The 22,559-nt window shown below is 55.6% G+C and overlaps 2 protein-coding genes across 2 annotated transcripts; both read right to left on the reverse strand.

Moving 5' to 3' along the window:
- Positions 1-5,830: 5,830 nt before the first annotated feature.
- Positions 5,831-8,833, reverse strand: LOC135993569 (protein Wnt-11b-like). The gene is made up of 5 exons (XM_065643515.1): positions 8,766-8,833; positions 8,404-8,639; positions 7,607-7,884; positions 6,700-6,992; positions 5,831-6,005 (listed from the first exon to the last, which is right to left on the reverse strand). The coding sequence occupies exons 1-5, from the start codon at positions 8,831-8,833 to the stop codon at positions 5,831-5,833; spliced, it is 1,050 nt and encodes a 349-aa protein (XP_065499587.1).
- A 9,787-nt stretch (positions 8,834-18,620) lies between these two features.
- On the reverse strand, positions 18,621-21,582 carry LOC135993686 (transforming growth factor beta activator LRRC32-like). The gene is made up of 2 exons (XM_065643692.1): positions 21,463-21,582; positions 18,621-20,612 (listed from the first exon to the last, which is right to left on the reverse strand). The coding sequence occupies exons 1-2, from the start codon at positions 21,580-21,582 to the stop codon at positions 18,621-18,623; spliced, it is 2,112 nt and encodes a 703-aa protein (XP_065499764.1).
- Between the last annotated feature and the right edge of the window lie 977 nt (positions 21,583-22,559).

Raw genomic sequence — 22,559 nt, forward strand, 5'->3', positions numbered from 1 at the left:
AGGGACAGCACACGACAGGCCTTGAGTAGCTAATTTTTCCCATCCAAGAGAGTAGGAAACCGTATGAAGCCTGGTTTCCTTTGAGATGGAGAAGGCTTTACCTCCAAGAGCCAAGTGGGTCAACCTGTTGGCTGGTTAGAAGCTCCTGAATCTCCTAGCTAGAAGTTAATCAGTTCCCTGTTTCTATCTGTGGTCCCAACTGGTCAAGAATGGGTTTCATTTACAGTGTGGGGGCATGAAGTCGTGACCAGTGTCACCCACGGGCTGCTCATCAGCTGCAGCATCACAAAAGGCAAGGGCATGTTGCTCTTCTCCTGCCTGAGGTCCTCCTGGCAGGACATGGGATTTTTGAGCTGCCTCTTCTAATTATAGAGCTAATGTTTTCACTAGGAGGGAAAAATAACTGATTCTTTGGAAGGCATAATTACCCAGCGAGCCCCTATCCACACCAGAATGAGCTTCAAGCTGGGGACTGCAGGAATAGTAGTTGTGATTAGTCCCACCACACGGGAAAAGGGGGAGTTCCCGGAGCTTTGGCAAGCCAGGGATGGGTCTCTCCTGCTCCCCAGGTGTCTCGGTGCGGTGGGTTTTCAGCATAAAGTCAATGCCTGGAGATCAGCCTCAGCTTCTGGAGGCTTCTTACCTTTCCACTTCCAGACATGAAACATGTCCACACGCTTTCCGTTATACATGTAGTAAAACCAAGATCGCCACGGTGTGTTGCATTTAACACAGGTGTGCAGCACATCTTGCCGTGCACTTCCAGAGGCCTGTCTGGTGCTTACCAGGAGCTCCAGCATGTTACACAGACTTCCAGTCTTCCTGGAAGGTGTTAGAGCTTCTGCATGAGACAGGCTGCCCAGAGAGGTGGTGGCTGAACCATCCCTGGAGACATCCCAGGCCAGGCTGGACGGGGCTCTGGGCAACCTGAGCTGGTGCAGATGTCCCTGCTCATGGCAGCGGGGGCACGGGGGGAGCTGGGGAGGGCCCTTCAACCCAAACTGTTCTGTGATTCTATGTCATCCAGCAGCACATGAGTGGCCAGACTGCAGCACGTCTGGAAATTCCTTCCTCCACCACAAAGCACATGGACACATATGCAAGCTGAGAAAGTCCTCAAAAATATGTACGGCCCCAGTTCTGGGCTGGTGGGAGGATGCTCCTGGAAAAGCCCATGTGGATGGCAACACCAGGGTGGCTCACAGCAGCTTCTGCTCTGGAGAGCAGACTGTTCTGCAGCTCCTTCCCTGCTTTAACTCGATTTCTGAGGGGCCCTGGAGGCAGCATCCCCAGGGGTGCTCAAAGAGAAGACGTTACTATTTAGTGACCCAACAAGGTGGCCATGGCAGCTTCTCTGCACCAGCAGAAAGGTGATTTGAAAAGTCCACCGTGAGCAGCCTCCGGGATGCTGCTTGCACTGAATGTGGATGAGGGGAAGAAACACGGGCTGGTGAAGGGGGACGGGATGCTCAAAAATGCCACCTTGCTCCTCCCGGTCCCCGCAGATGTGATGGAGATACCACAAACCTGCAGGATCTGGGGCTTTTCCACTCTGACAGAGCAACTTGCTGAAATCCAGGGTTCAGAGGTGGAAGGGGTGCCAGCCTGGCCAGCCTAGGAGGACGGAAGGGGCATCTATGTCCCCTCAGAACCTCCTACACAACTGGCCTTCAAGCCATGCCCCAGGTTCCCTCAGTTCCCCCTCTGGTCTTCTGGCTGTTACCTATGTTGATTTGTCCCTCAGCTGAAGATCCCCAGAAGGACGATCTCTATTACCATTTGTCATCCTTTGGCCACCATGCTATTGCTGAACACCCTAGAAATAAAGGAGAACAGAGATGCCAGGGTTTTTCCTTAAATACAAGCGTTTACTCATGTTTGTGTCTTGCGGTGTGATCGTGTGGGCACCAACCATCCCAAAGGTCAAAGAGACATCCCCCAAATATACACAGCAGTGTGGATGCTGATCAACAGCTGAGCCCCAGCACAGCGGCCCCATCCCCTCCTTTCTCCTTATTCTGGCTCAGTTTTATTTGTGAAAAGCACAAGCAAAAAGCAAGTGGAGGTTCTGCCCCACGGCTGCAGTCCAGGGCTGTAGGGAAGAAATATCCAGAAGAAATATTCAGAAATATCTTCCTGAATATTCTTCCTCCAAAACACCCATTTGCTTACTGACAGCTTGTTGCCCTTGCTCAGATTATCCTCCTGGAATAAGTTATGCAGCATCTCTCAATGAATAAAGACACAAAAGAAAAAAAAAAAAAAACAACCTAGCAAACAGTCTCAATGAATAAAGAAATAAAAGAAAAAAACCCCGCAGTGCTTTAGCAGCAAAGTCAAAAGAATCCATGAAAATCACTCTCCTTTCTCCAGAATTCACAGTCCACACAAGTCTAACCAGCAGGGCATGATCACATGTATACTAGCCTTACTCCTTTAAAACCCAAACTAAAATTCAAGCAGTAATGAGGAGGCTTTTCAGAGCAAACTCTTTGCCCGCTTCTCCCCACATTTCATGCACAAGGGTGGTTTTCTATGCACAAGCCATTTTCAGAGCCACTTCTCCCGTGTCAGCTCACAGCACCAGAAAGTGAATGAATTCTACCATGGCCATGGAGAACTCAGCTCTGGGGGAGTCTCATTTCCAGAGAAACAGACAAATTGAAAGCCACTAGACATCGGGGAAAAGTGGCTAATGACAGGAAAGTCAAAGAGATGTCTGAAGGGCTGCAAAGCCACCGTTGTTAGTGATGCACTGCGTTTCAGGGATGCTGCCTAGGTTTATTCAGGTCTTGAGGGGCCACCTACCAGAGCTGGAGGTGTTTGTGGTGGAAGCGGAGCTGCTGAGGGTTAGAGACAAACCCTCCTGCGCTGATTCCTCTGGCAGAGGGTGGCACTGAGAGGTGCTGGGAGCCACTGCAGGGTGATGTCAGGGTCCAAATTTTGCCATTGTTTACCCCAGAGGGTGTTTGTGCTGCCTGGAGTGGGGTGGGGGGCTCCCCCTGGGACCCTCCTGCTGGCTTTCCTGCCCAAGCAGGGTCAGAGAGAGAAAACGCATCCAGGCAGATGGATGCCTCAGCCTCTGGGGCACCACGCGGGCTTTAATCCCGCTGGATCCATCGTCTGATGCTGCCTTGCTCTGGCTCTGCTTCCTTCGGAGACTCTTCTAGTCCAGCAGATCCCACAAGCCGGGTAAACCCAGCTTAACAACCCCTCCTGCTCAAAGCATTGTCACTTAACCGTCACCTCCCCACCGTTTTCCTTCCTGCCAGCCTGACCCTTTGCACCCTTGCACTAATTACGGTGTTTTCCCATATCCCGCAGGACACAGCCCGAGCTCCTCGCTGCCGATCGACCCCTCCGGTCCTTCTCCAGCTCTTTCCTGGTGCAGCCAAGATCGAAGGAGCAGAGGAGGAGAAGACTCTGCATATTCAGCCCTTGACCCTGCCTTTTCCCAGGCAGAAATTCAAATGGGACCTCTCTAGGAGGGGATCACGACATCTCCCCGGGGCATTCCGAGCCATTGTGGCTCCTCTCCTCTACCCCAGGCGATGTGTGTTTGTAGTTACCAAATGCAAATCACATTTCCCACCCTCCTGGCTCAATCTCTCACTCCACAAGATCCTTCCCTTGTGTTTTTTTGTTTCTCACCAGCTCGTTTTGCAATGCTCTGCGGAGTTCACAGCCCCTCCCGGTTTCACCTCCCTCTGATCTGGGGATGCACAACCAGGTGGCTCTGGGGAAGGGATTTAAGCAATCTTCCTAATTAAGTACCTGCATCACCTCAGCCTGGCTCTGGACACAGAAACTGCATCTATTTTGCAACCTAGCGGCTGAAGACTCCCTTTTCTGAGGAATGCTGGTGACTAACCCTGAATTGCATTTTAAAAGCAAAACTGGAGATAGCTTTTTGGCCTTGGGCAGCTGTGACGGAAGCTTTGCAGCTGTGGCTTTACTGTCACCCTGGGAAGGCTGGATGTCAGCAGCCAAATCAAGTCAATGGCACGTTAACGACTGATAATGCTAGTTAACTCACTTGGTTAACTACGGAGAATACGCTTCACCCCTGAGCGTTCCAACTTCCAGCTCCCAGGCTTGTCTCAAGCCCCCTTGGACTCTCAGCTCTTACTCACTCTTAATACCGAAACCTGGAGCACATTAAGTGAAGGGAACGTTTTACAATAAAAGCTCATGAATTGATTCCGTGACCCAGCAGAGGCTCTTAAAAAATGATTGAATTAATATGGAAATGAGTAATCGGTACAGCTAGACTCAGGGCTGAACGCCGCCAAGCCCGTTTAGTGCAAACCACAAATAAACCCAGGCGCACGCAAAGCTGCCGGGGGCTCTGGGTCGTGGATGAGCTGCGGGAAATTGCCCTAATTTCCATTCCCTTTACCTGTCCTCCTTGTGCTACGGGTTCTCCTCAGCACCTGGGAGCTTAGACTTGTCCTTTCTCTCCAAAGGCTTCATGAATCTCTTATCCCATGGCCAAAATCCATGTGAGGTGACATGGGGGGCCACGAGAGCCCCAATCCCTGGCTCCCCACCCCTTGCTCCAGCCCACATTCACAAGGATCAGCAAATAACCCCAGACTGCCTTCATTTCCAGCCACCAGCGCTGCTGAACCCTGGGAATTCCTTGCTTGCTGCTCAGAGACCTGAAGAACTGGGCAATGGAAACCTTCCAGCAGGTTCTCCGTACGCGCGCGGTAGCTGAGCAGAAGATCGTAATTACAGCGGCTGTAATTAAAGGCAAACCTGGGCCAAGGAGCAACAGAAAGAATTAAAACTGAACTGGTCCCTCGCTGCGTGTGAGGGCATGGACCTGGGCTTCAGCCTCTCCTTACAGCTTCTCTTCCTCTGCGGCTGGCTGAGGAGCTGGAGGAGGGAGGTTTTCCTAGGAAACGCATCACAGAGAGATATAGCATAATACATTTATTTAAAGAACGCACACTGGAGTCCCACTTACATTAAGTATAGAGGCTAAAGGTCTTATTTCCCAAGCGCCCTGGAGCTGTGTCCGCTCTCCAGGCCAGAGTGCCAGCACGGCTGGTGTCAGGGGGATGGAAGGAATGGGCTGGAGACCTTCATGGTCTAAAAGATGAGTGCAGCTTTGCCGCGCTGCCCATCTTGGGCAGCCGCGGGGACTGCTGCTGTCTCTACGTCTGTCTGTCTGTCTGCCATCACCCGTCACAGGTGAAGGCTCATTACCGTGAGAGCAGCAACAATCTCCATGCGGATCATGGGGAGGATTGGTGAGTTCTTGGACTTTATTTCAGGTGCTGCCAAGGGCCCTGGACCGGTATTTGCCCCTGAGGAGGAACACTCGGTGGTGCTGGGTGAGCCCACAGCAGAAACCTGCTCCTAAAGCAGCCGCCCATGGCCCCCTCACCCAAAGCAATTTTCTTCTCCCAACGGGCAACTCTCTGCCCCCCCATCCCATCCATCACTCTCGGCTTTCAGGCCACTGTCAGAAAGCTCCTGCAGAGGGACAATGGCAGCCCAGGGTCCCCATTCACCCCTGGAGAAAAGGGCCTGTGTGTGTGGAGTGATCAATGGCTTGTCCCCAGCTGGAGACCAAGGGCTGCTCTCTCCCCAGCGGCCGTGGGAGGGCGGCCCTTTGTCTTGCTCTGGAGCGATGGAGCCGAGGTCTGGGCCTTGGGCTTCCCCACATCTCTCAGTTTGAGGTTTTCCGTGGCAATGCGAGAGTCTGGGCTCCCCACATCGCCCCCGTCTTGCCGCAGCTCACGGCGTCTCTTGCAGTTGGCGTTGGATCTCCAGCCATGCCCAGTGCAAGAGTCCTCCCGCCCGCCCGGCGCCTTCGGCGTTATTTACAGACGTATCTCTCCACCTTCCGCCGACACTTCTTGCACACCACGTAGCAGCACCAGTGGTACTTGCAGTGACATCTCTCCACCACCTCCTCCGTGTAGGTGTTGTAGCCGCGGCCGCAGCACATCAGGTTGCAGCTGTCGCTGCCCATGGAGGTCTTGTTGCATTGCCTGTCAAGAGGAGGATGCACAACGAGGTTCTGATGGACACAGGTCCATGCCAGAGTCAGGCTAATGGTTGGATTCCAGCTTGGAGGTCTCTTCCGACCAAAACGATTCTACGATTCAATGATTCTACCCACCACCAGGGTGGTGGTGCCAACCACAGCCGCCTGCCCCGGCCCCCTCCCAGAGCTGACATGCCCATGGCAGGAGGCAGCGAGACGCTGAGATACTAAAGTAGTCTGGAAAGACTTCTGGGGTTTGTTTGTTTTAAGATTAGGATTCTAAAATGTGTATGGAAAAAAATCCCCCACATTAACAACTCTTCTTTGAAAATGTAGTAGGCTATAAAATATTTGAACTAAGAATGACTGACTATGTCATTTTATAACTACTTCTATTCCTTCCATAGAAATTAAATACATAGCTTATAGCAATTTTGCCTGCCTTTGCCTCCCATACTAAAAAAAAAACCAACCAAGTTTGAAAACAATGAGGGAGCATATACTGCATATAACCACAATTTTAAGGTAATATCTTGTCAGAATTGTACTATGTGAAATACTTAGACAAATAAAGCAAAGCAGTACTTTAGTATGTCAAGAAACACAAGAACCAGAATTGCTCCTGTGCAGTGACATGTTTAAACTAAAATTTACTTAATCATAAAATGGGAGGCTGAGTCTTTGCAGCAGTTTCTTACCTGTCCTGTGTCCCCAGAGATCCCAGGCGAATATTCGGTGTGCAGTAGTCGGGAGAGCTGATGAGATAAACCAGATCTGTGTCCGTCACTGGCCTGACGTCCGTCTCTTTGGGCACCAGCTGTTTCCTGGGCCCCACGAGCCGGTGGGTCACCCTGATGGCTGCCAGGTACTTGGACTTGAGGTCAGAGGCGATTTCCTCCAGGTTGGGCAGACCCTTCCAACAGGTCTTCACTGAGCAGGAGCCCGAAACGCCGTGACATTTACACTTGGTGTCCAAGGAGTCGCTCAGCACCTGCAGAGGACAGGAAAACAGATGAATTTCCTTCTGCTTTCTCCTTGTACCCACCCTAGCGGTTAATTTGCGAAAGTACCTATGGGAAGCTTCAAGAGATGAAAGAGCTCAGCTGCTTACTGCCAACTTTAAATGAATATAATGGGCAATCAAGGACACAGCCCTGCTTCAATCCTTTGCTGATAAGAACCTGACCCTTGGGGACATCCCTGGCCAGGGGCTGCTGGCTTTTCTGGCCAAGATGGGTATGGGATGGCCACATCCCCACCTGGGGAACCTCCCGTTCTGGGGAGCCCAGCTGGAGCTGATGGGCCTCTGCTCCCATCGGAGGGGTGGGAAGAGGTACTGGAAGTGAAGTGGAAAACATTTTGTTGTGGAAAGGGTGCAAGGATGTTTGGGGAGGGTAGCAGTGGGGGATGGCTCTGCAAACACATGGAGCTCTGTTTTAACCATGTAGTTGCCTCCTGACTTGAAGGACAGCATCCCCACAACCTGCCTGGTGTCTTACACTGGGAACCTCTGCCCCTCGGGCTGCTGGAAGCTGTGCTGGGCTGCAGCACCCGTGGTGGGCAGCGTCCCCACCTGTCCCACATCCCCCCCGCCCCCGTACCCACCTGCCGACCCACCGCGTTGTTGTGCAGGTTCATGGCCCTGAGCGCTTGCGTCCCCTGCTTGCTGGATTTCGAAGGACTGTCAGCAAAAGCGGCACCAAGCTGGAGGCCGTAGCGCAGGTTGTCCCCGCAGCCGCCCCACCTGAAGCCCGGGCCGGGGAGCTCGGAGGGGCCGGGGCCGCAGGAGCAGAGCGGGAGCTCTCCCGAGGCGCAGGCTCGGGCGATGGAGTGCGTCACGGCGGCGGCGGCCAGGGCGTAGGCGAAGGCGGATTCCCGGGTTCCTGGGAAGAAGAGGGGGATATGTCCTTCCTCCCTGCCCAGCCAAGCCCTCCTCTCAGAGATCTCACAATGCAAATGAGGGTTTTTTTGGTTTTGTTTTTGTTTTCTTGCAACAGGATAACACCAAGGCCCAGCCTTTTTCTTGTGCTGTATTTTTAACCCGTGCCATCTACTGTATCATGGTCTCAGTAAACAGCCTCTGCCCCCACCTCTTCCCCCTTTTTTTTGGGGCCTCTAGCAGCTGGTTTTGTTTGAAATGGAGGTCCAAGTTGCACAGGATTAACAGCAGTGTAATGGCAACAAGTTTCTCCAGAATTGACACCCATCAGCTGAACAGCAGCGCTGTATGTTAGAGTCATAGAATAGTTTGGGTTGGAAGGGACCTTCAAAGGTCATCTAGTCCAGCAACCCTTTCTTATCTCCTCTCTTCTTTTTTTTTTTGTTAAAGCGGTGCCTACCTGTTAAGCTCCTTGGGTCAGACACAGGAGCACAAACACATCAAGGGGGAGAATATCCTTTACCTTTCAGCAGGTCAGGGCCAAAGCCGGGGGCACGTTGGATGGAGGAGCAGTTCCACCTCATGTCTGCGAAGCTCTTCTGGCAGACGCTCTTGGTCTGGCGGGCGGCCCGGACGATGCTGGGCATCACCTCCAGGTTCCTCCGGCACATCTGGAACTGGTCGGGTACCAGCCCGGTGAGCAGCCGGCAGTGGTGGCTTTCATTCCAGGCCACCCCGCTGCCGCTCTCCGTCAGCCCGCTGTGGGGACAGGATGGGTGTCAGCGAGAGGGGACCACGGTCACCACTCTGGGGACCCAGTCCGAGAGGGGGAGCCCCAAAGAGGGGCACAGGGAGGGGGTGCAGCCCCCACGGGGCAGTACTCACAGCCACTGGATGGCTGCGGAGAGCCCCAGCTGGCAGAGCAGCACGGCAGCGGCAGCAGGGTGGCCCATGGCCGGGGATGGCACCAGCACGGGGACTGACATTGGGGCTGGGACCGCTTGGGACCAGGATCGGGGATGGGACCTGGACCAGGGACGGGCCTGGGACCTGGAGCAGGGACGATACCGGGATCGGGATTGGGACCGGGCTGGAGCTGGTGCTGAGGCCGGGGCTGCAGCTGACACCGGGGGTGGGACCGGGGCAGGGACTGGAAGCCAGGACCGGGGATGGAATGGGGACCGGGGCTGACACCGGGGATGGGACTGGAGCAGGGACCGGGAGTCAGGACCTGGGATGGGACCGGGACTGGGGCTGGGACCGCGGATGGGGCCGGGGCTGGGACCGGGGACGGGACTGGGATGGCGCCGGGGCAGGGACCGGGAGCCAGGACCGGGAGCCAGCACCGGGGCTGGGGCCGGGGCTGACACCGGGGCTGGGGCCGGGGCTGACACCGGGGCTGGGACCGGGGCTGACACCGGGGATGGGGCCGGGGACGGGACTGGGATGCGGCCGGGGCAGGGACCGGGAGCCAGCACCGCGGCTGGGACCGGGTCAGGACCGGGGCTGACACCGGGGATGGGGCCGGGGCCGGACCGGATCCGCTCGGCGCCGCCTCCCCCTTTTGTAGCCGCGGGCAGCGCGGTCCTGCCCCCCGGGGAGGGGAACAAAGGCGGTTTCGGTGCCATTCACAGCGGGTTAGAGCCGAGGGGGAGGGTGGGATAGGGAGGTAGAGAGGGGGGGTCCAGCTGTTATTAGCTGCCCCCATCCCCAAACCAGCCCCTGGGAAATGCTGGGGAGATGACCCGCTGCAGGACAGGGTGGCTCTGCGCCATGGGGAGGTGGGGGATATGGGGGCTGGCACGTCACCCCACTGAGCGTTCCGGTGCCCCAGACCCCTCTGCGTCCCCACAAGGCCTAGAGATGCTGCACACAGCGGGGCTGGGGTGGTCTCCACCTTCAACAACTTCAGGAGAGGCGTCAGATCCGAACACGGATCCACAGCTCATCCTGTGCCTGGCTGGCAGGAATCAGAAAGGGAGGACATCAGTAAGGGAGAGAAGGAGTCGACATTAATTTCTGGCTTTTTTCTTATTTTCTTTGCTTAAGAAAAAAACCCATATTTTGACCCAGGAGGAGTGAAAAGTCTCAGCTCAGCGTCGGCCTCCTCTTTCTCTGTAGGACAGCCAGGACTCTGCAATAACCAAGACTCCAGATGTATATACACATGTACATGTATATGAATCAATCAAGGTGTGGACACTGGTCTCACCAGCCTGGAGATGACCCAGCCAAAGGCTGCGCTGGGGCTGAAGCTGATTGAATTTGGGGAAGTCCTGCCCGGAGACACCGACTTCACAGCTTCAGCCCATTTTCCTACAGACAAACCCTTCTACTGACCCGTCGCCTCAGTCAGGGCATCGGCAGCTGCTTAATGGGTTTTGTAACCGCAGAGAAAGAGGGCGAGCAGAAGGGGACGTGTGGAAACACTCCCACCATAGAGCCCGTGAAAACATTTCAAAGTAATGGGGTTAAAGCCACCTCTCCCCGCCACGGGAAGGTGCTGGGCTGCAATGCAATGGCTGCCCTGCCCACGCAAACTTGAGAAACAGCCCTAAAACTGAGTGGGACCATTAGAAAACATGTGGTGGGAGCAGGATCTGACTCAGCATGGGGCTGTCTTTAGCTTGTTGGGGCTGTCTTCAGCTCGTCAGCACTGCAAACCCCAGTCTGGAGTTGGCATTGGGTTTTCTGATGCCTTCAGCACCCCGAAGTACACGGGGGACAGCTGGAGGACTTTGCCTTGACTGTCGCTGGGCTTTCTGGACCAGGACTAGTGCCTTGATGTGTACAGGCTCCTGAGAACAGCACAACCAGCTTTCACAGCAATTTGCCTCTCCAGGACAAGAAAATGAGCCTAAAGTCCACCGGCTGTCCCACGGACAGCCCCAAGGGGATCATGCCTGGGGCAAACTGGTGTGTGCACATCCCTGAGCCAGCACCGGGCACGGGTTCCAGCTGCAGAAGTGCCCGTTTCATTGCAGGGACCAGATTACAGCCGGCAGAAATGACACAGCCGGGGAAACGGTGCCTGCTTGGACAGGGGCGGGTGGGGGGTGACATTTCCGTGGCTTGCACATGCTTGTCACGAGGTGTCTTTTTTTCTGAATCGTTCCCTTCCGTAAGTAGAAAACCAAAAGTGCAACCTTGCTGCTGTGAGGACCTTCAGGAACCAGGTGGGCTGATGTTTTCCACAGTGGGAGGTGACATTTGAGAGACAAGCCCAGCTGACACCAGCTTCTTTTGGAAACAGTCACAGGTTGCAGACCTGGCTTCTGCTTTCTCCCTCGCCGTGCAGCTTCCCTCTTCACTGGAAGGGGCTTTCCCTTTGCAGGACGTGAGTGGGTGGTTGGTTTGCAGCCCCCCATGACCTCCCTTTGACTTGCACTAAAACTGGGACACGCAGCTTGAATTGTTGACCTTCCCAAACTGCTCCCTGGGCATGAAAAGGCCACAAGGTGCTTTGTGCTGGAGCAACGGCCCATGAGGAAGGGTCCTGGTAGGAACACGCCGAGGTCCATCCAAATCCTGAGCAGAGTTACACGAGGCCTAATTAAAGCACAGAGAGAAAAGAAAGAGATGCTGTATTCAGTGTCCCTGGAACCAGCTGGCTCTGATCCCATTAACCTTCCTCTCCCTGATGCCCATGGGCTGACACCAAAGCGCTCCAAAATTACAGCAAGCTCTTGTCAGCTGATAAATGACTTTTTTTTTTGGCTGGAGTAGCAAAGAAACAGGTCCTCAGAGTCCTTGTTGGAGAGGACAAAGGATAACCCAAGCCTATATTCTGTAGACACCAAACCCCATGTTCTGGGTTTTGTCTCTAAAATGAGGACTAAGCTGATCAAAATAACACCACCCCGTCTGTTTTAATGGGCTAAGGTAGCAATGTGCACCCTCTATCCTGCAGCACATGCTGCTCCAAATCCCTTCAGACCAAGCATCAGGTGCAAGAGACCTCCAGCACCTGTGGGACACCAGGGCAGGTCCTGCCCAGCCGCTGCCCTCTCCAGCCACGGTTATTGCCCCACGGAGGAAGACGTAAGGGCACGTCGGACACTGCTGGAGCCGTTTGTGATCCCCAGCTGTGGAACGGGTGACACAGCCTGAGGGGAGGCCGGGCACAGGCATCTTGGCAGAATTCATCCATCCTCGAGAGCCCCTGGAGCTTCTCTAGGCTTCCTGATGGTCCCAGGCATAATTCAAACACTGACTGTTTCCCACATGCAATTTACTTTTTTTTTTTTTTTTTTTTAATGTCGCCATTAGGTGATGCTCATGAAACAGCTCTCTGCCACAGAACTGCGCTTGGCCTCGAAGTACCTGTGACAAAATGCACAGACAGCCTTGAGACACAAGTGTGTGCAAGGGGCTGGAGCTGCATCACGCCACATGGAAAGAGCCAGGGGAAGGGTCTCACCACTACCCAGCTTACATACAGAATCATTTTGGTTGGAAGAGACCCTTAAGATCATTGAGTCCAACCATAACCTAACTCTAGCACTAAACAATGCCCACAAGAACCTCATCTATACGTCTTTCAAACCCCTCCAGGGATGGTGAATCCCACACGATCTGCTGCAAAGACCCTCTGCCCACAGCGATCCTGTGCTTTGATGACCTCAGCACACCTTCCAAGGGCCAGAGCTCACCAGTGCTGTAGGACAGGAGGCAATTTTCATTGTTTTCTGCAAGCCCCTGGGTTGTCAGCCCAACTCAGCCACTCCCTCATCAGCCCGAAGTCTCCTCCAGCATCCCCGATATTTAAGAAAGCTGCTGTTGCTTTGTTGTGGTACCTGGGGCTTGGAGCCGCCATCCCGTGTGAGATCCAGGTGGCACATGGCAGGGATGAACCTCACCTCCGAACCCGGTCAGCTTCTAGTGAGGGTTCTGCAGTGAGAAACAGACCCTGTTAAACCCCTGGCGTGATGGATTTTGCTCATACATGTCACAGGACCTGGGGTCCTTTGCCATGAAATTATTCATTGTGCCTGGCGAGACTGAAATCAGACTGGTCTCACCACAGTGACACAGTTCAGCTTTCACCTTTCCCAACTCAGTTCAGTCCTCTCGGTCCTCACTGTGCTCTGGAAGTCCCTGATATTTATTTGACATCTCACCTTGCCATTCATGGCTGCTACAGATCTTTCTCTCACCTTGACCCGCAATCAGATACTGTGTACACACTTCTCCCTCGTGCTCTCCAAGTGCTCCTTTCCCTCTAACCCAGAGGATTTTAATATTATGAAACCATATTCTTTGTAAGTTCCCGTTTCAGCCTTGGGGAACGGGGAAATGCCTTGGCCCCTGAGGGGCGAAATTGCGGGGAAATCTGAGCAGCTTCTGGAGGGATCAGGAATTTTCTGAGCAGGAAAAGCTGCTTTTTGTCAGCATGGGGAGGTGCCTGGGTGCTTTTTTTGGGGCATCATGTGTTCTGTGGGCAGAGGGAGGGCAGCGATTCGATGAAGCAGGTGCAAGGCAGGAGTTGCCAAGCAAATGCAATCCCGTGTGCTGGGCATGTCCCACCAGTCACCGCCTCCTCCAGCCTCCAGCGATGCAGGGACTCCAGTGGCCCCCAGTACCTCCCAGTTACCATCATTCTACCTCTTCTCTGCCAGGCCCAGAAAGGAGGGGGGATATTGCCACCTTCTGGCCAGTGCTTTTGCTTTTAAAGGCCACCATCTTCCCTTCGTCTGGGAGCTGGAGCATCTCAAATGGGCTTGAGATCTGGGATGCGAGGTCACCATGGGCACTGGGCAAGGTCCCCAGAAACCAGCACTGGGAACAGTGTCCTGTGTCCCCATCCCTGGAAGGGTTCAAGGCCAGGTTGGGCATTGAGCAACCTGGTGTAGTGGAAGGTGTCCCTGCCCATGGCCAGAGGGTTGGAATGAGACGATCTTTGAGGTCCCTTCCAACCCAAACCATTCTGTGATTCTTTCTTTCTATGATTTCTGATGCCAGCCTCCTGTTCCAACTTGCTGCATCCTACAAAAGGTGATTTTTACCAATCCTTCTTCAGAGAAAATCTTGCCATGACTTAGTGCTAGGAGAAAACAAAACAAACCAAACCAGTTTCTTTTAAAAGCAAAAGCAATCCTTCATTTAATGTCAATTCCTCTTAGCTCAACCCTTGAAACAACCATAGGGTAAGTGCTAAAAATACCCCTTCCCCTTCTGCGTTGGGTCTCTCTTGGGGAAGGAGGAGGGCAGGAGGGGATCCCCAGCCGGGAGAAAGGCTTCCCCCTTCCCCAAGAGCCACCGCTGGACAAAGGGCAGCCAGGGACTCATCTGTGGGTGCTGAGCGGAGGGAAAGGCCGGGGGGAGCAGGAGAGGAGCCGGGAGGGACACTGGGAAATGTCGACCCCCGGCTGGGGGCTGGCTGCCCTGGGGACACAGCCAGGAGGGGAATGGTCCAGGAGGAGCGCACAGGAGAAGACCTGCCGCTGGGTCGGGGCTTTCCTGCACGCAGAACTTGCTCCTGGGATTAAGGTAATTAGTGGAGGGACATCAAATTGTTGTCCTGGATGGCCAAAGTTTTGTGTCCTCTGCTACTGGGGCTCAGACAGGGGCCAAAGCAAATGCCCATGGGTGTTTTGTGGCCTGCGTAATCACACGGGACCCCTCTGCATGGAATTCCAAAATCACTTTGGTTGGAAGAGACTCTCAAGATCATTGAGTCCAACCATTAACTCAACCCTGGCACTGCCCCCTGTCCTGAGAACCTCATCTCCGTCTGTCCAACCCTCCAGGGATGGTGACTCCAGCACTGCCCTGGGCAGCCTGTTCCAATGCCCCACAGCCCTTTGGGAAGAAATTGTTCCCCAGATCCAACCTCACCCTCCCCTGGCGCAACTTGAGGCCGTTTCCTCTCATCCTGCCACTTGTTATTTGGAAGAAGAGACCAACGCCCTCTGTGCTACAACCCCACGTACCATCCCAGCTTGCAACAGCTTGTGGCTTCGAGGCAGCTTCCTACGAGGACATTCCAGGGGTTCCCCTGCCACCAATGTGCTCATTGTCCCCGCAAGTCCTCGGTGACCTCAGTGCTTCCCCACCACCTGAGGAGCCACATCCCTTTGCCTGGGAGGCTGTGACAGCTGCTGGTTGCGGTGACACAGGCGATGGTGGCACGATGTCATGTGGCGCTGACGTCCCATTGAGGTTGCAGGTCGTGTGCTCCAGCCGTGTCCCAGAGGTTGTGGACGGGGTCCCTGCTGTGGACTGGCACCTCCGAGCATCCTGTCCCCTCCGCAGGCTGGGGACACCGGTGAGGGCCACCCGGGGTGCCGGGTGACCGTCCTGCTGCAGACGGCTGCTTTCCTTTAGCGAAACCGTCCTCTTTCCTCTTTCCGACATCACGGTGGAGTTGGTGACCTTGCCGCAGGATGGGTTCTCCTGGTCCCGTGGCTTCACCCCCGCACCGTGATGCTGCTCCCACATGCGTCCATAGAGACGCCCCTTGCTGGTGACACCCCTGGAGCTGCTGTGACCCGGGCTGCCCGCGGCCGTGACACTGTCCCACGGCAGCAGAGCGGGCTCTGCAGCACACCCTGTCCCCAGGGACAGCTGGGCTGGGGCATCCAGCTGCAGAACATCTGTCAGCATCTGCATTCCCCCCAGCAGCCCGGGCAAGCGATGCTGCAGGAGACAACAGAGGATTTTGCAAGGCTGGGGAGATCTTGGTAGCCGCGTTCCTCATCTGCTCCTACCAGAGTCTCCTCTGGGTGAAGGTCCATGTGATGGAGGGGCTGGTGGCAGGTCCCAGCCTGGCCAGAGCCCCACCAGAGACAAAGAAAGTGTCACGAATCACATACCCGACCTCACCCACCGGGCTGGAAACAGCTGCCGGCAAGTTCTCTTGAGTCACGCACAGCAGCTGCGGCAGCGAGATAATGGAAAGCAGCGGCAGAACGGGAGGGACAGGCGGCCTGGTGGCCCAGAGGTGACACATGGGGACAAGCCACTGCCACCAGCCTCCTGCCCCATCCCGGAGCTGCAGAGCAAGTGTCGCATTAGCCAGGAGCACGTAAAAACCACCTGACTGCGGGGAGCCGGGTAAGAGGACAGTGGTTTATGAGATCAACAGCATTTGGGAACACATATTGCAGCAATATCAGCAAAAAATAAAAATAAAAAAATAAACAAAACTAAAATAAACAGCCGTTCTGCTGCTGTCTGTGCACTGATGTGGACTTACCTGAGTTCTGCTCTGGCTGCTTTGCACCTTGCAACAGCCTAAAGCTCATTATCTTGCACTAGCTTACAACGGAGATTTGGGGAGATTTAGGCAGATTTAGGCTGACCTGTGCTCCAGCTAAACCCAGAGGACGACGAGCTCAGAGGATGAGGAGCTCTCTCCCGGCTCTGCTGGGCAGGGGCAGCTCAAGCAGCGATACCTGCCAGCCAGCGACCTGGAAACCCTGCAGCTCTGGCTCTCATCTCCATGGAGAAAAAGCAAAAAAGGAGAAAAAGTCCTCTAATTCAAGTTAGTTGCAGACAAGGTAATTTCTGCATGAGTGAGCGGAATGGCTAGTTGGAAATTTTTGATAAGATCTATTTTTCTTTGAAAATGCAAATCCAGTGAAATGTGAAAGCTTTCCACTGGAAAGAATGAGTTTTGTTGGATTTCTCAACTAGTTCTCTAGAAAAATTTGTAAACGGTCACAATATTTTAACCACGACTGCCTTTTTTTTTTTTTTTCAGACCAAAATTTATACTCCTCCTGCCTTACAGCTTGACATGAAAATGCAACATTTTTGGTCTTCCCTGCAGGGTAAAACCAGTCCCAGGATCTCTTCTTCTTAGTCCACGCTTTAGCAGATGCTCTAATCCCTGGAGAAAACTTGGGGGCATCAACAGCTCGCTGTCCCCACATGGGTCAACCACCAACTGCTGCTGGCCCATGGGGACATGACGCAACCTGTGTCAGCAGCGCTGGATAAACACAGCTCCGGAGCACCCAGTAAGCCCAGACTAAGCACCCGGTGGTACTGCTGTCCCCATCAGTCCCCCAGCCCCGGTGGCTATGAGGCTCCAGCTCTCCGCAAGCCTTAAGGGGAGGAAGATGCTGGTGGGAACCGGTGAAGAAGCAGCACAAAGGGCAGGAGATCTGATGGCGACGGGCACGGAAAGTACAGCCTGGGAGGGGGTTTAAATGAGGAACAGACGAAATGCACCAGAAACACCCACCGAAGGCAACGGCAGCAGTTCGGGCTCTGGCCAGGCAGCCCCGAGGAGTGTCCCTGTAATGTCACCAAGCGCCCAGGCTGGGGGTGAGGCTGCCACGGCTTCGGGGACGGGCTGAGCTCACCCACCTGCTGCTTCTTGGGCGCACAGGACAGCACATCCCTGCCACAGGGAGCTCAGGTGCCACCTGGGGACAGGGGACCCTGCTGAGGAGAAGTGCAGAAGTGACGGGGACACAGCAGCTCCTGGCACGCTACGCCAGCTGGTGACATTAGTGGGGACCTGCACTGGAGCAGGGTGTCAGATCAAAGGGAAACTGAGGCAGGGATGGAAACACGGGGCCATCAGAGGAGTCCCCAGGGAGGTGGATACCGGGCAAATCTGCAGCCCCAGCGGCAACACGGGCAGTGTGGGGAAGGTGTATGTTTCACAGCAAAAATACCCTTTGCTTCACAGTAAAACCACAATAAGCTTGAAAGGAGAAAGAAAAAAAGAAGTTAAGTAATTGGGATTTTAAGTGACTTCCAAGCCCTTTTGCTCTCACAGCCTCTAACCCCACAGGTGTGTGGCCAAGTACGTGGCCTGGGCAAGCTGGGGACTTCTAAGGTGGCACCAAGGAGAAGTGGCACCAAGAAGAAGGAAAAGCTCTTCAGATGCTTGTTGGGCACCTGGCTGCTGTCCTGGTGAGCTGGACATGCCACACCTGGGACAGAAGGACAGCTGTTTGCGTACAGACAGGGAGCATCACACCACAACAACAGCCATCCTGCATCACACCGATCCCACCGTGACAACAGCCTGAGGACCGCAGCCCTTACCCCTGTGATGGGGACCAAGCTGTCCCTGCTGCCACCAACTCGGGAGTCCAGGCTGGAACGTCCTGCACCCACCTCACAGAGCCAGGGACAGCAGGAGACTGGGTTTTTCTCTCTTATTCTCATTATCTTGAGGCCATTTTAAGCCCTGCCAACCTCACAGCATCACTCAGATGACATCTTGGCAGGAGAGAAGCACGTAGGATCCTGCAGAAACCTCCTCCCACCCTGACCGGCTAGCAACAGGCACCATTTCAGACCTGGGAGCAGCAGCAGGTATTTAACCCAGCTATTAAACCTACTTAAAAGGCAAATAGTGACAGCTGGGAAAGCTGTAAAACCCTCAGGTGGTCTCAATGGAGACAATTCTCTTTCCACAAACAGCACTTGATGGGTTCAGGGAGTGGCCAGGTCAATCTCAGCAGCCCAGGCCTTGGTTTCTTGTCCTGGGTGATATGAATGCGTGATGGCAGGGCAGAAAACCTGCCCAAAATTGCTTACAGCGTGTTTGATTTCATGCAGGGAACAAAGGAGTTGGGGACATCTTCCCTCTCGAGAGGGACCATCTCTGCCCGGCCCAGAGCTCAGCACCAACCACACTCCCTTTATTGGTTTTGCAAAACACACGAAGGACAGCGCTGAGGGAAGGAGGTCTGAAATACAATAATATTATTAGTATTATTAAAAAACAATTAGAGTTCCGACCCATCGCTACAGTTCCTGCTCCCCAGAGCTGGGCTACACTTTGGTGATGTTCTCTGCTGGTTTCACCTCGGCTGGCTCCTCAGTTTTGGGAGGGAGGGGGAAGACCCTCGCCCTGTTGCTGCAGAGTCCCCCACGCCCCGGCACCTTCTGCCCTTTCTTGAGAAGGCAGCAAACCGCGGAGCTGAGAATCAAAAGGCTCATCATGACCACGAACAGAGCCAGGGAGCTGGTGTCCTTGGGACGTGGACAAAGCCACCAAGGGCTGCTGGCTATTTTGGCTGAGAAGTTCCTGCTCCCGTCCCGGTAGGAGCAGCGGGCTTGGTCCAGGTCCCGCACGCCCACGCCGGCCGCCCGCAGCGCGTCCAGCCAGCCCAGCGAGCAGCAGCCGAAGGGGTTTCCAGCGATGGACACGTCCCGCAGGCTGCGGGACCAGCTGGCGCCCACCGGCTTGTCCAGCGTCAGCAGGTTGTTATTGCGAACGTCCAGGCTCTCCAGCGGGGAGCAGAAAAGCCCCGCGGGCAAGAGGCTCAGGTTGTTGCCAGAGAGGTCCAAGACCTTGAGCGTGGCCATGCAGGGCAGCTCTGCCTTGCTGTCGTCCATCTGGTTGCCCCTCAGCGAGAGTTTCTGCAGGGACAACTCCAGCCCCCCCAGGGCTTCCTTTGGCACCAACAAGTCCCTGTTTCCCGACAGGTCCAGGGAGAGCAGTGGGGTCCGGTGGAAGGCGTAGGGCTGCAGCCTGCTGATGTTGTTCTTGCAAAGGCTCAGATGCTTCAAGCGAGGCACGTTGTAGAAGGGGGTGCAGGTGCCTCCTGGGGCTGGTACGTGCGACCCCCCAGCTCCCAAATTCCCCCCCCGATCGTTCCCGTGGCTCTCGCAAGGCTGGAGGCTGTTGGAGCCCAGATCGATCGCTTCCAGCTGAGGCAGAGAGTGGAAAAACCACGGCGGCAGCACGCGGATGGCATTGCCGTGGAGGTCCAGCGACCGCACGGAGAGGACAACGCGCGCCGGGGGTGCGGGCGAGTGGTGGCCAGGCTCTGTGCCACTGGCCAGTGCCTCCCCGGCCACCTCCTGGAGACAGTTCCTGGCCAGGCTGAGGGTGTGCAGGGAGCCCAGGCCGTGGAAGAAGGTCAACGGGAACACCTGCAGCTGGTTATTGCTGAGATCCAAGTCAGCGACACGTGTCAGACCCGCCGTGCCGGGCAAGGTCCTGTTAAACCTCGTCACCTCCTCGTAGGGAAGCGCAAACTCCTCTGGCTGGTGTGAGCCTGGGAGCAGGGAAGCAATAAGGTTGTTGGAGAGGTTTAAGTGGGTGAGATAATGGGCTTTGGGGAGCCCTGGGAAAGAGAGGAGTCTGTTATGGCTCAAGTCGAGCACTCGAAGCAGGTAGGGCTCCGCTCCCTCCTCCCAGACGAAGAGCTCCAGGGCGTTGTGGCTGAGATTTAAAACCCGCAGCTGCCTGAGGCTGAAGCCAGAGATGCAGTGGAGAGAATTCAAAGCCAAATTCACCACCTCCAGCTCTTCCAGAGCCTCGAAAACTCCCTCCTCGATTTCCATGACGTAGTTGTTGCTGAGGTCGAGCTCGCGCAGCCCTGGCACGCTCCAGAAGATGCTGGCTGGCAGCTTGGTCATCTTATTCCCGGAGAGATCCAGCATCCTCAGCCTGGTGAGGTTCCTGACGTACCAGCCTGCCATGTGGCTCTCCAGATTATTTGCCGACAGGTCCAGGACCTCCATGTTCCTGAGCAGACGGAAGGCTCGCCCGTTAGCCAGGTAATTGCGATCCAGGCGGTTCGATCCCAGCAGGAGAGAGCGGAGCTGGGGCAGCTGAGCCAGAGTCGTGTCCGACACGGCTTCCAGCTGGTTGGAGCGCAGGTCCAGGTACTCCAGCTGCCCAAATCCTGGCATGTGGCTGCTCGACAGGTTTCGGATGAAGTTGTCGGAGAGCTCGAGGTACTTAACTCCTTGGCCAAGCTCCTTTGGAAGGTTGCGCAGGCCAACTCCTTTGCAAGACACCTTGGTGGGGCTCTGCAGAGAGAGAGGAGAAGCCGTCAGCGTGAGGGGGCTCCAAACCACAGCTCCACCCGCACCAGCTCTGTCCACAGTGGGCACGAGCAATGTGGACATGCCTGGGAAGGGAACAGTCCACCTAAAGCCACTGCTTAGAGACAAGGAGTTTGTCGCCAGGGTTAAGGTGGGATTTCGAAGACACCGCTGAGTTGTTTCTGGTGGAGCAAGGAGAAGGCTCAGCCTCTGCCACCCCACCCTGTCCTCCCACACATCCCAGCAAGCAAAATGGGCAAAAAAGTGGTGTAAGCACTGGAGATGCGACAGGCTGGTGGGGCAAACCCAGCTTCGGGAGGGCACTGGGACAGCCCAGGGACTGGTCCAGAGCATCCCTGTCCTGTCTAAGCAGAGGAAGGGCACCATCCTGGCGGGATCCAACTTCCAATTGTTTTCCTGCAGCTGTTTGGAATCAGGAGCCTGGACGTGGGGCGGATGTTTTTTGTGCCCCCCCACCGCCACGAATGTGGCGGTGGGGGGGCACAAAAAACATCCGCCCCACGTCCAGGCTCCCAACAACCTTGCTAACACGCATGGCCGCTCTCTGAATCCCCGTGAGACCCTGCACTCCATCCTGCCTCCCAGCAAGCATCTCGAGGCGACATCCCCATGGCAGGGACTGCTGGAAGGTGCCACCAGCACGGCGGGGACACGGGAGCAGCTGGGCGCTGGGGACCGGCTAGCGGGAGACAGGAGAGCAGATCAAAGCTGGGAACGTTAGAGAGACGGCGGGTGGAAGGAGGCGAGAGCCGCGGGGAGGAGATGCGCAGAGGGATGCTCGGACCCAGCGATGCTGGGGCCATCCCAGCCTTACCTGCTGGCACGGCGTGGACCTGGGCTTTGCCTCCCAGTTAGGCTGGGCTCTGAGCACAGACGGGAGCAGCCAGAGCAGCAAACATCCCCTCTCAGCCAGCCGGTGTTCAAACAAGAGCATGTTGGGCTGCGGGTGCTGCCAGCCCCGTCCTGCTCCTCCAGTGCTCTCGGGCAGGAGCCGGGCTGTGTATAAATAGGTTTCAGGATGGGATGGGGGAAGGAGATAAGGCATGTGGGTGTTTGTAGCTACGGAAGTGGGAAAAGAAAGACATAAAGATTGCAGAGGGGGAAAAACAGCACAGAAAGCCACAAGGAAGGGAAAGAGAAACGGGTGGGATGGGCAGGAGGGAGGGCTGCACCGGCGCTCAGGTGACGGGCTGGACCCACTGCCAGCACCGACATCCAAGGCAGAGGTGGCACTTGGGAACGCCAGGAGGTTTTGGGAGGAGTTCCCCTGCCTGGACTGGCTCTTCCTCCAGCTTCCTCTGCCTGTGCCAGGGCCAGGCTGTGCCTGGTGCCAGCAGCTGGTGACAAGGACACCAGGAGCAGCCAGTGATGGCTCCTCAGCCAGGGACCGAGCTCCTGGTGGCAGCCGGACCGTGCCCTCCCCTGGGAAACGCCGGATCCCCAGGCTTCGCCACCCGTTCCCAGCGGGAAGTGCAGAGCTGGCATCACCTTCCTCCTCCTCCTCCCCAGTGCTGCCCGTGCTGGGCTCCTCGCTGCCGCATCCCGGTGTCCCAGGGGGCCAGGCCAGGCCTGGGGAACAGCTGCCAGGTCACCTCCTCGCCCAGGGCAGGGACCTGCAGGGACTTTCCCTGCAGCAGCTCCAGGTGGTTTCGGGGCACCCAGAGCTGCACCCCATCCACAGGCATATTTTTGTGGTGACATCTCCATGTCCCCATGCCACCTAGAAGGGACACACCGCCCAGGGACATGCTCCTCACATGCTTCATGGGGTGTTCTGCAAAACACACGCTTTTGGGGATTTTGGCTTGTTGTGGCCAATTCCCTTCCCATCCAATGAGCAGCTCCAGGCTGCTGCACAGCTGCCCAGGGATGCGTTTTGCTGTAGTTTTAGCTGTAGAGCTGTTGCTCCAG

The sequence above is a fragment of the Caloenas nicobarica genome, chromosome 12 (genome assembly GCF_036013445.1).
Source record: "Caloenas nicobarica isolate bCalNic1 chromosome 12, bCalNic1.hap1, whole genome shotgun sequence".
Classification (NCBI taxonomy): Eukaryota; Metazoa; Chordata; class Aves; order Columbiformes; family Columbidae; genus Caloenas; species Caloenas nicobarica.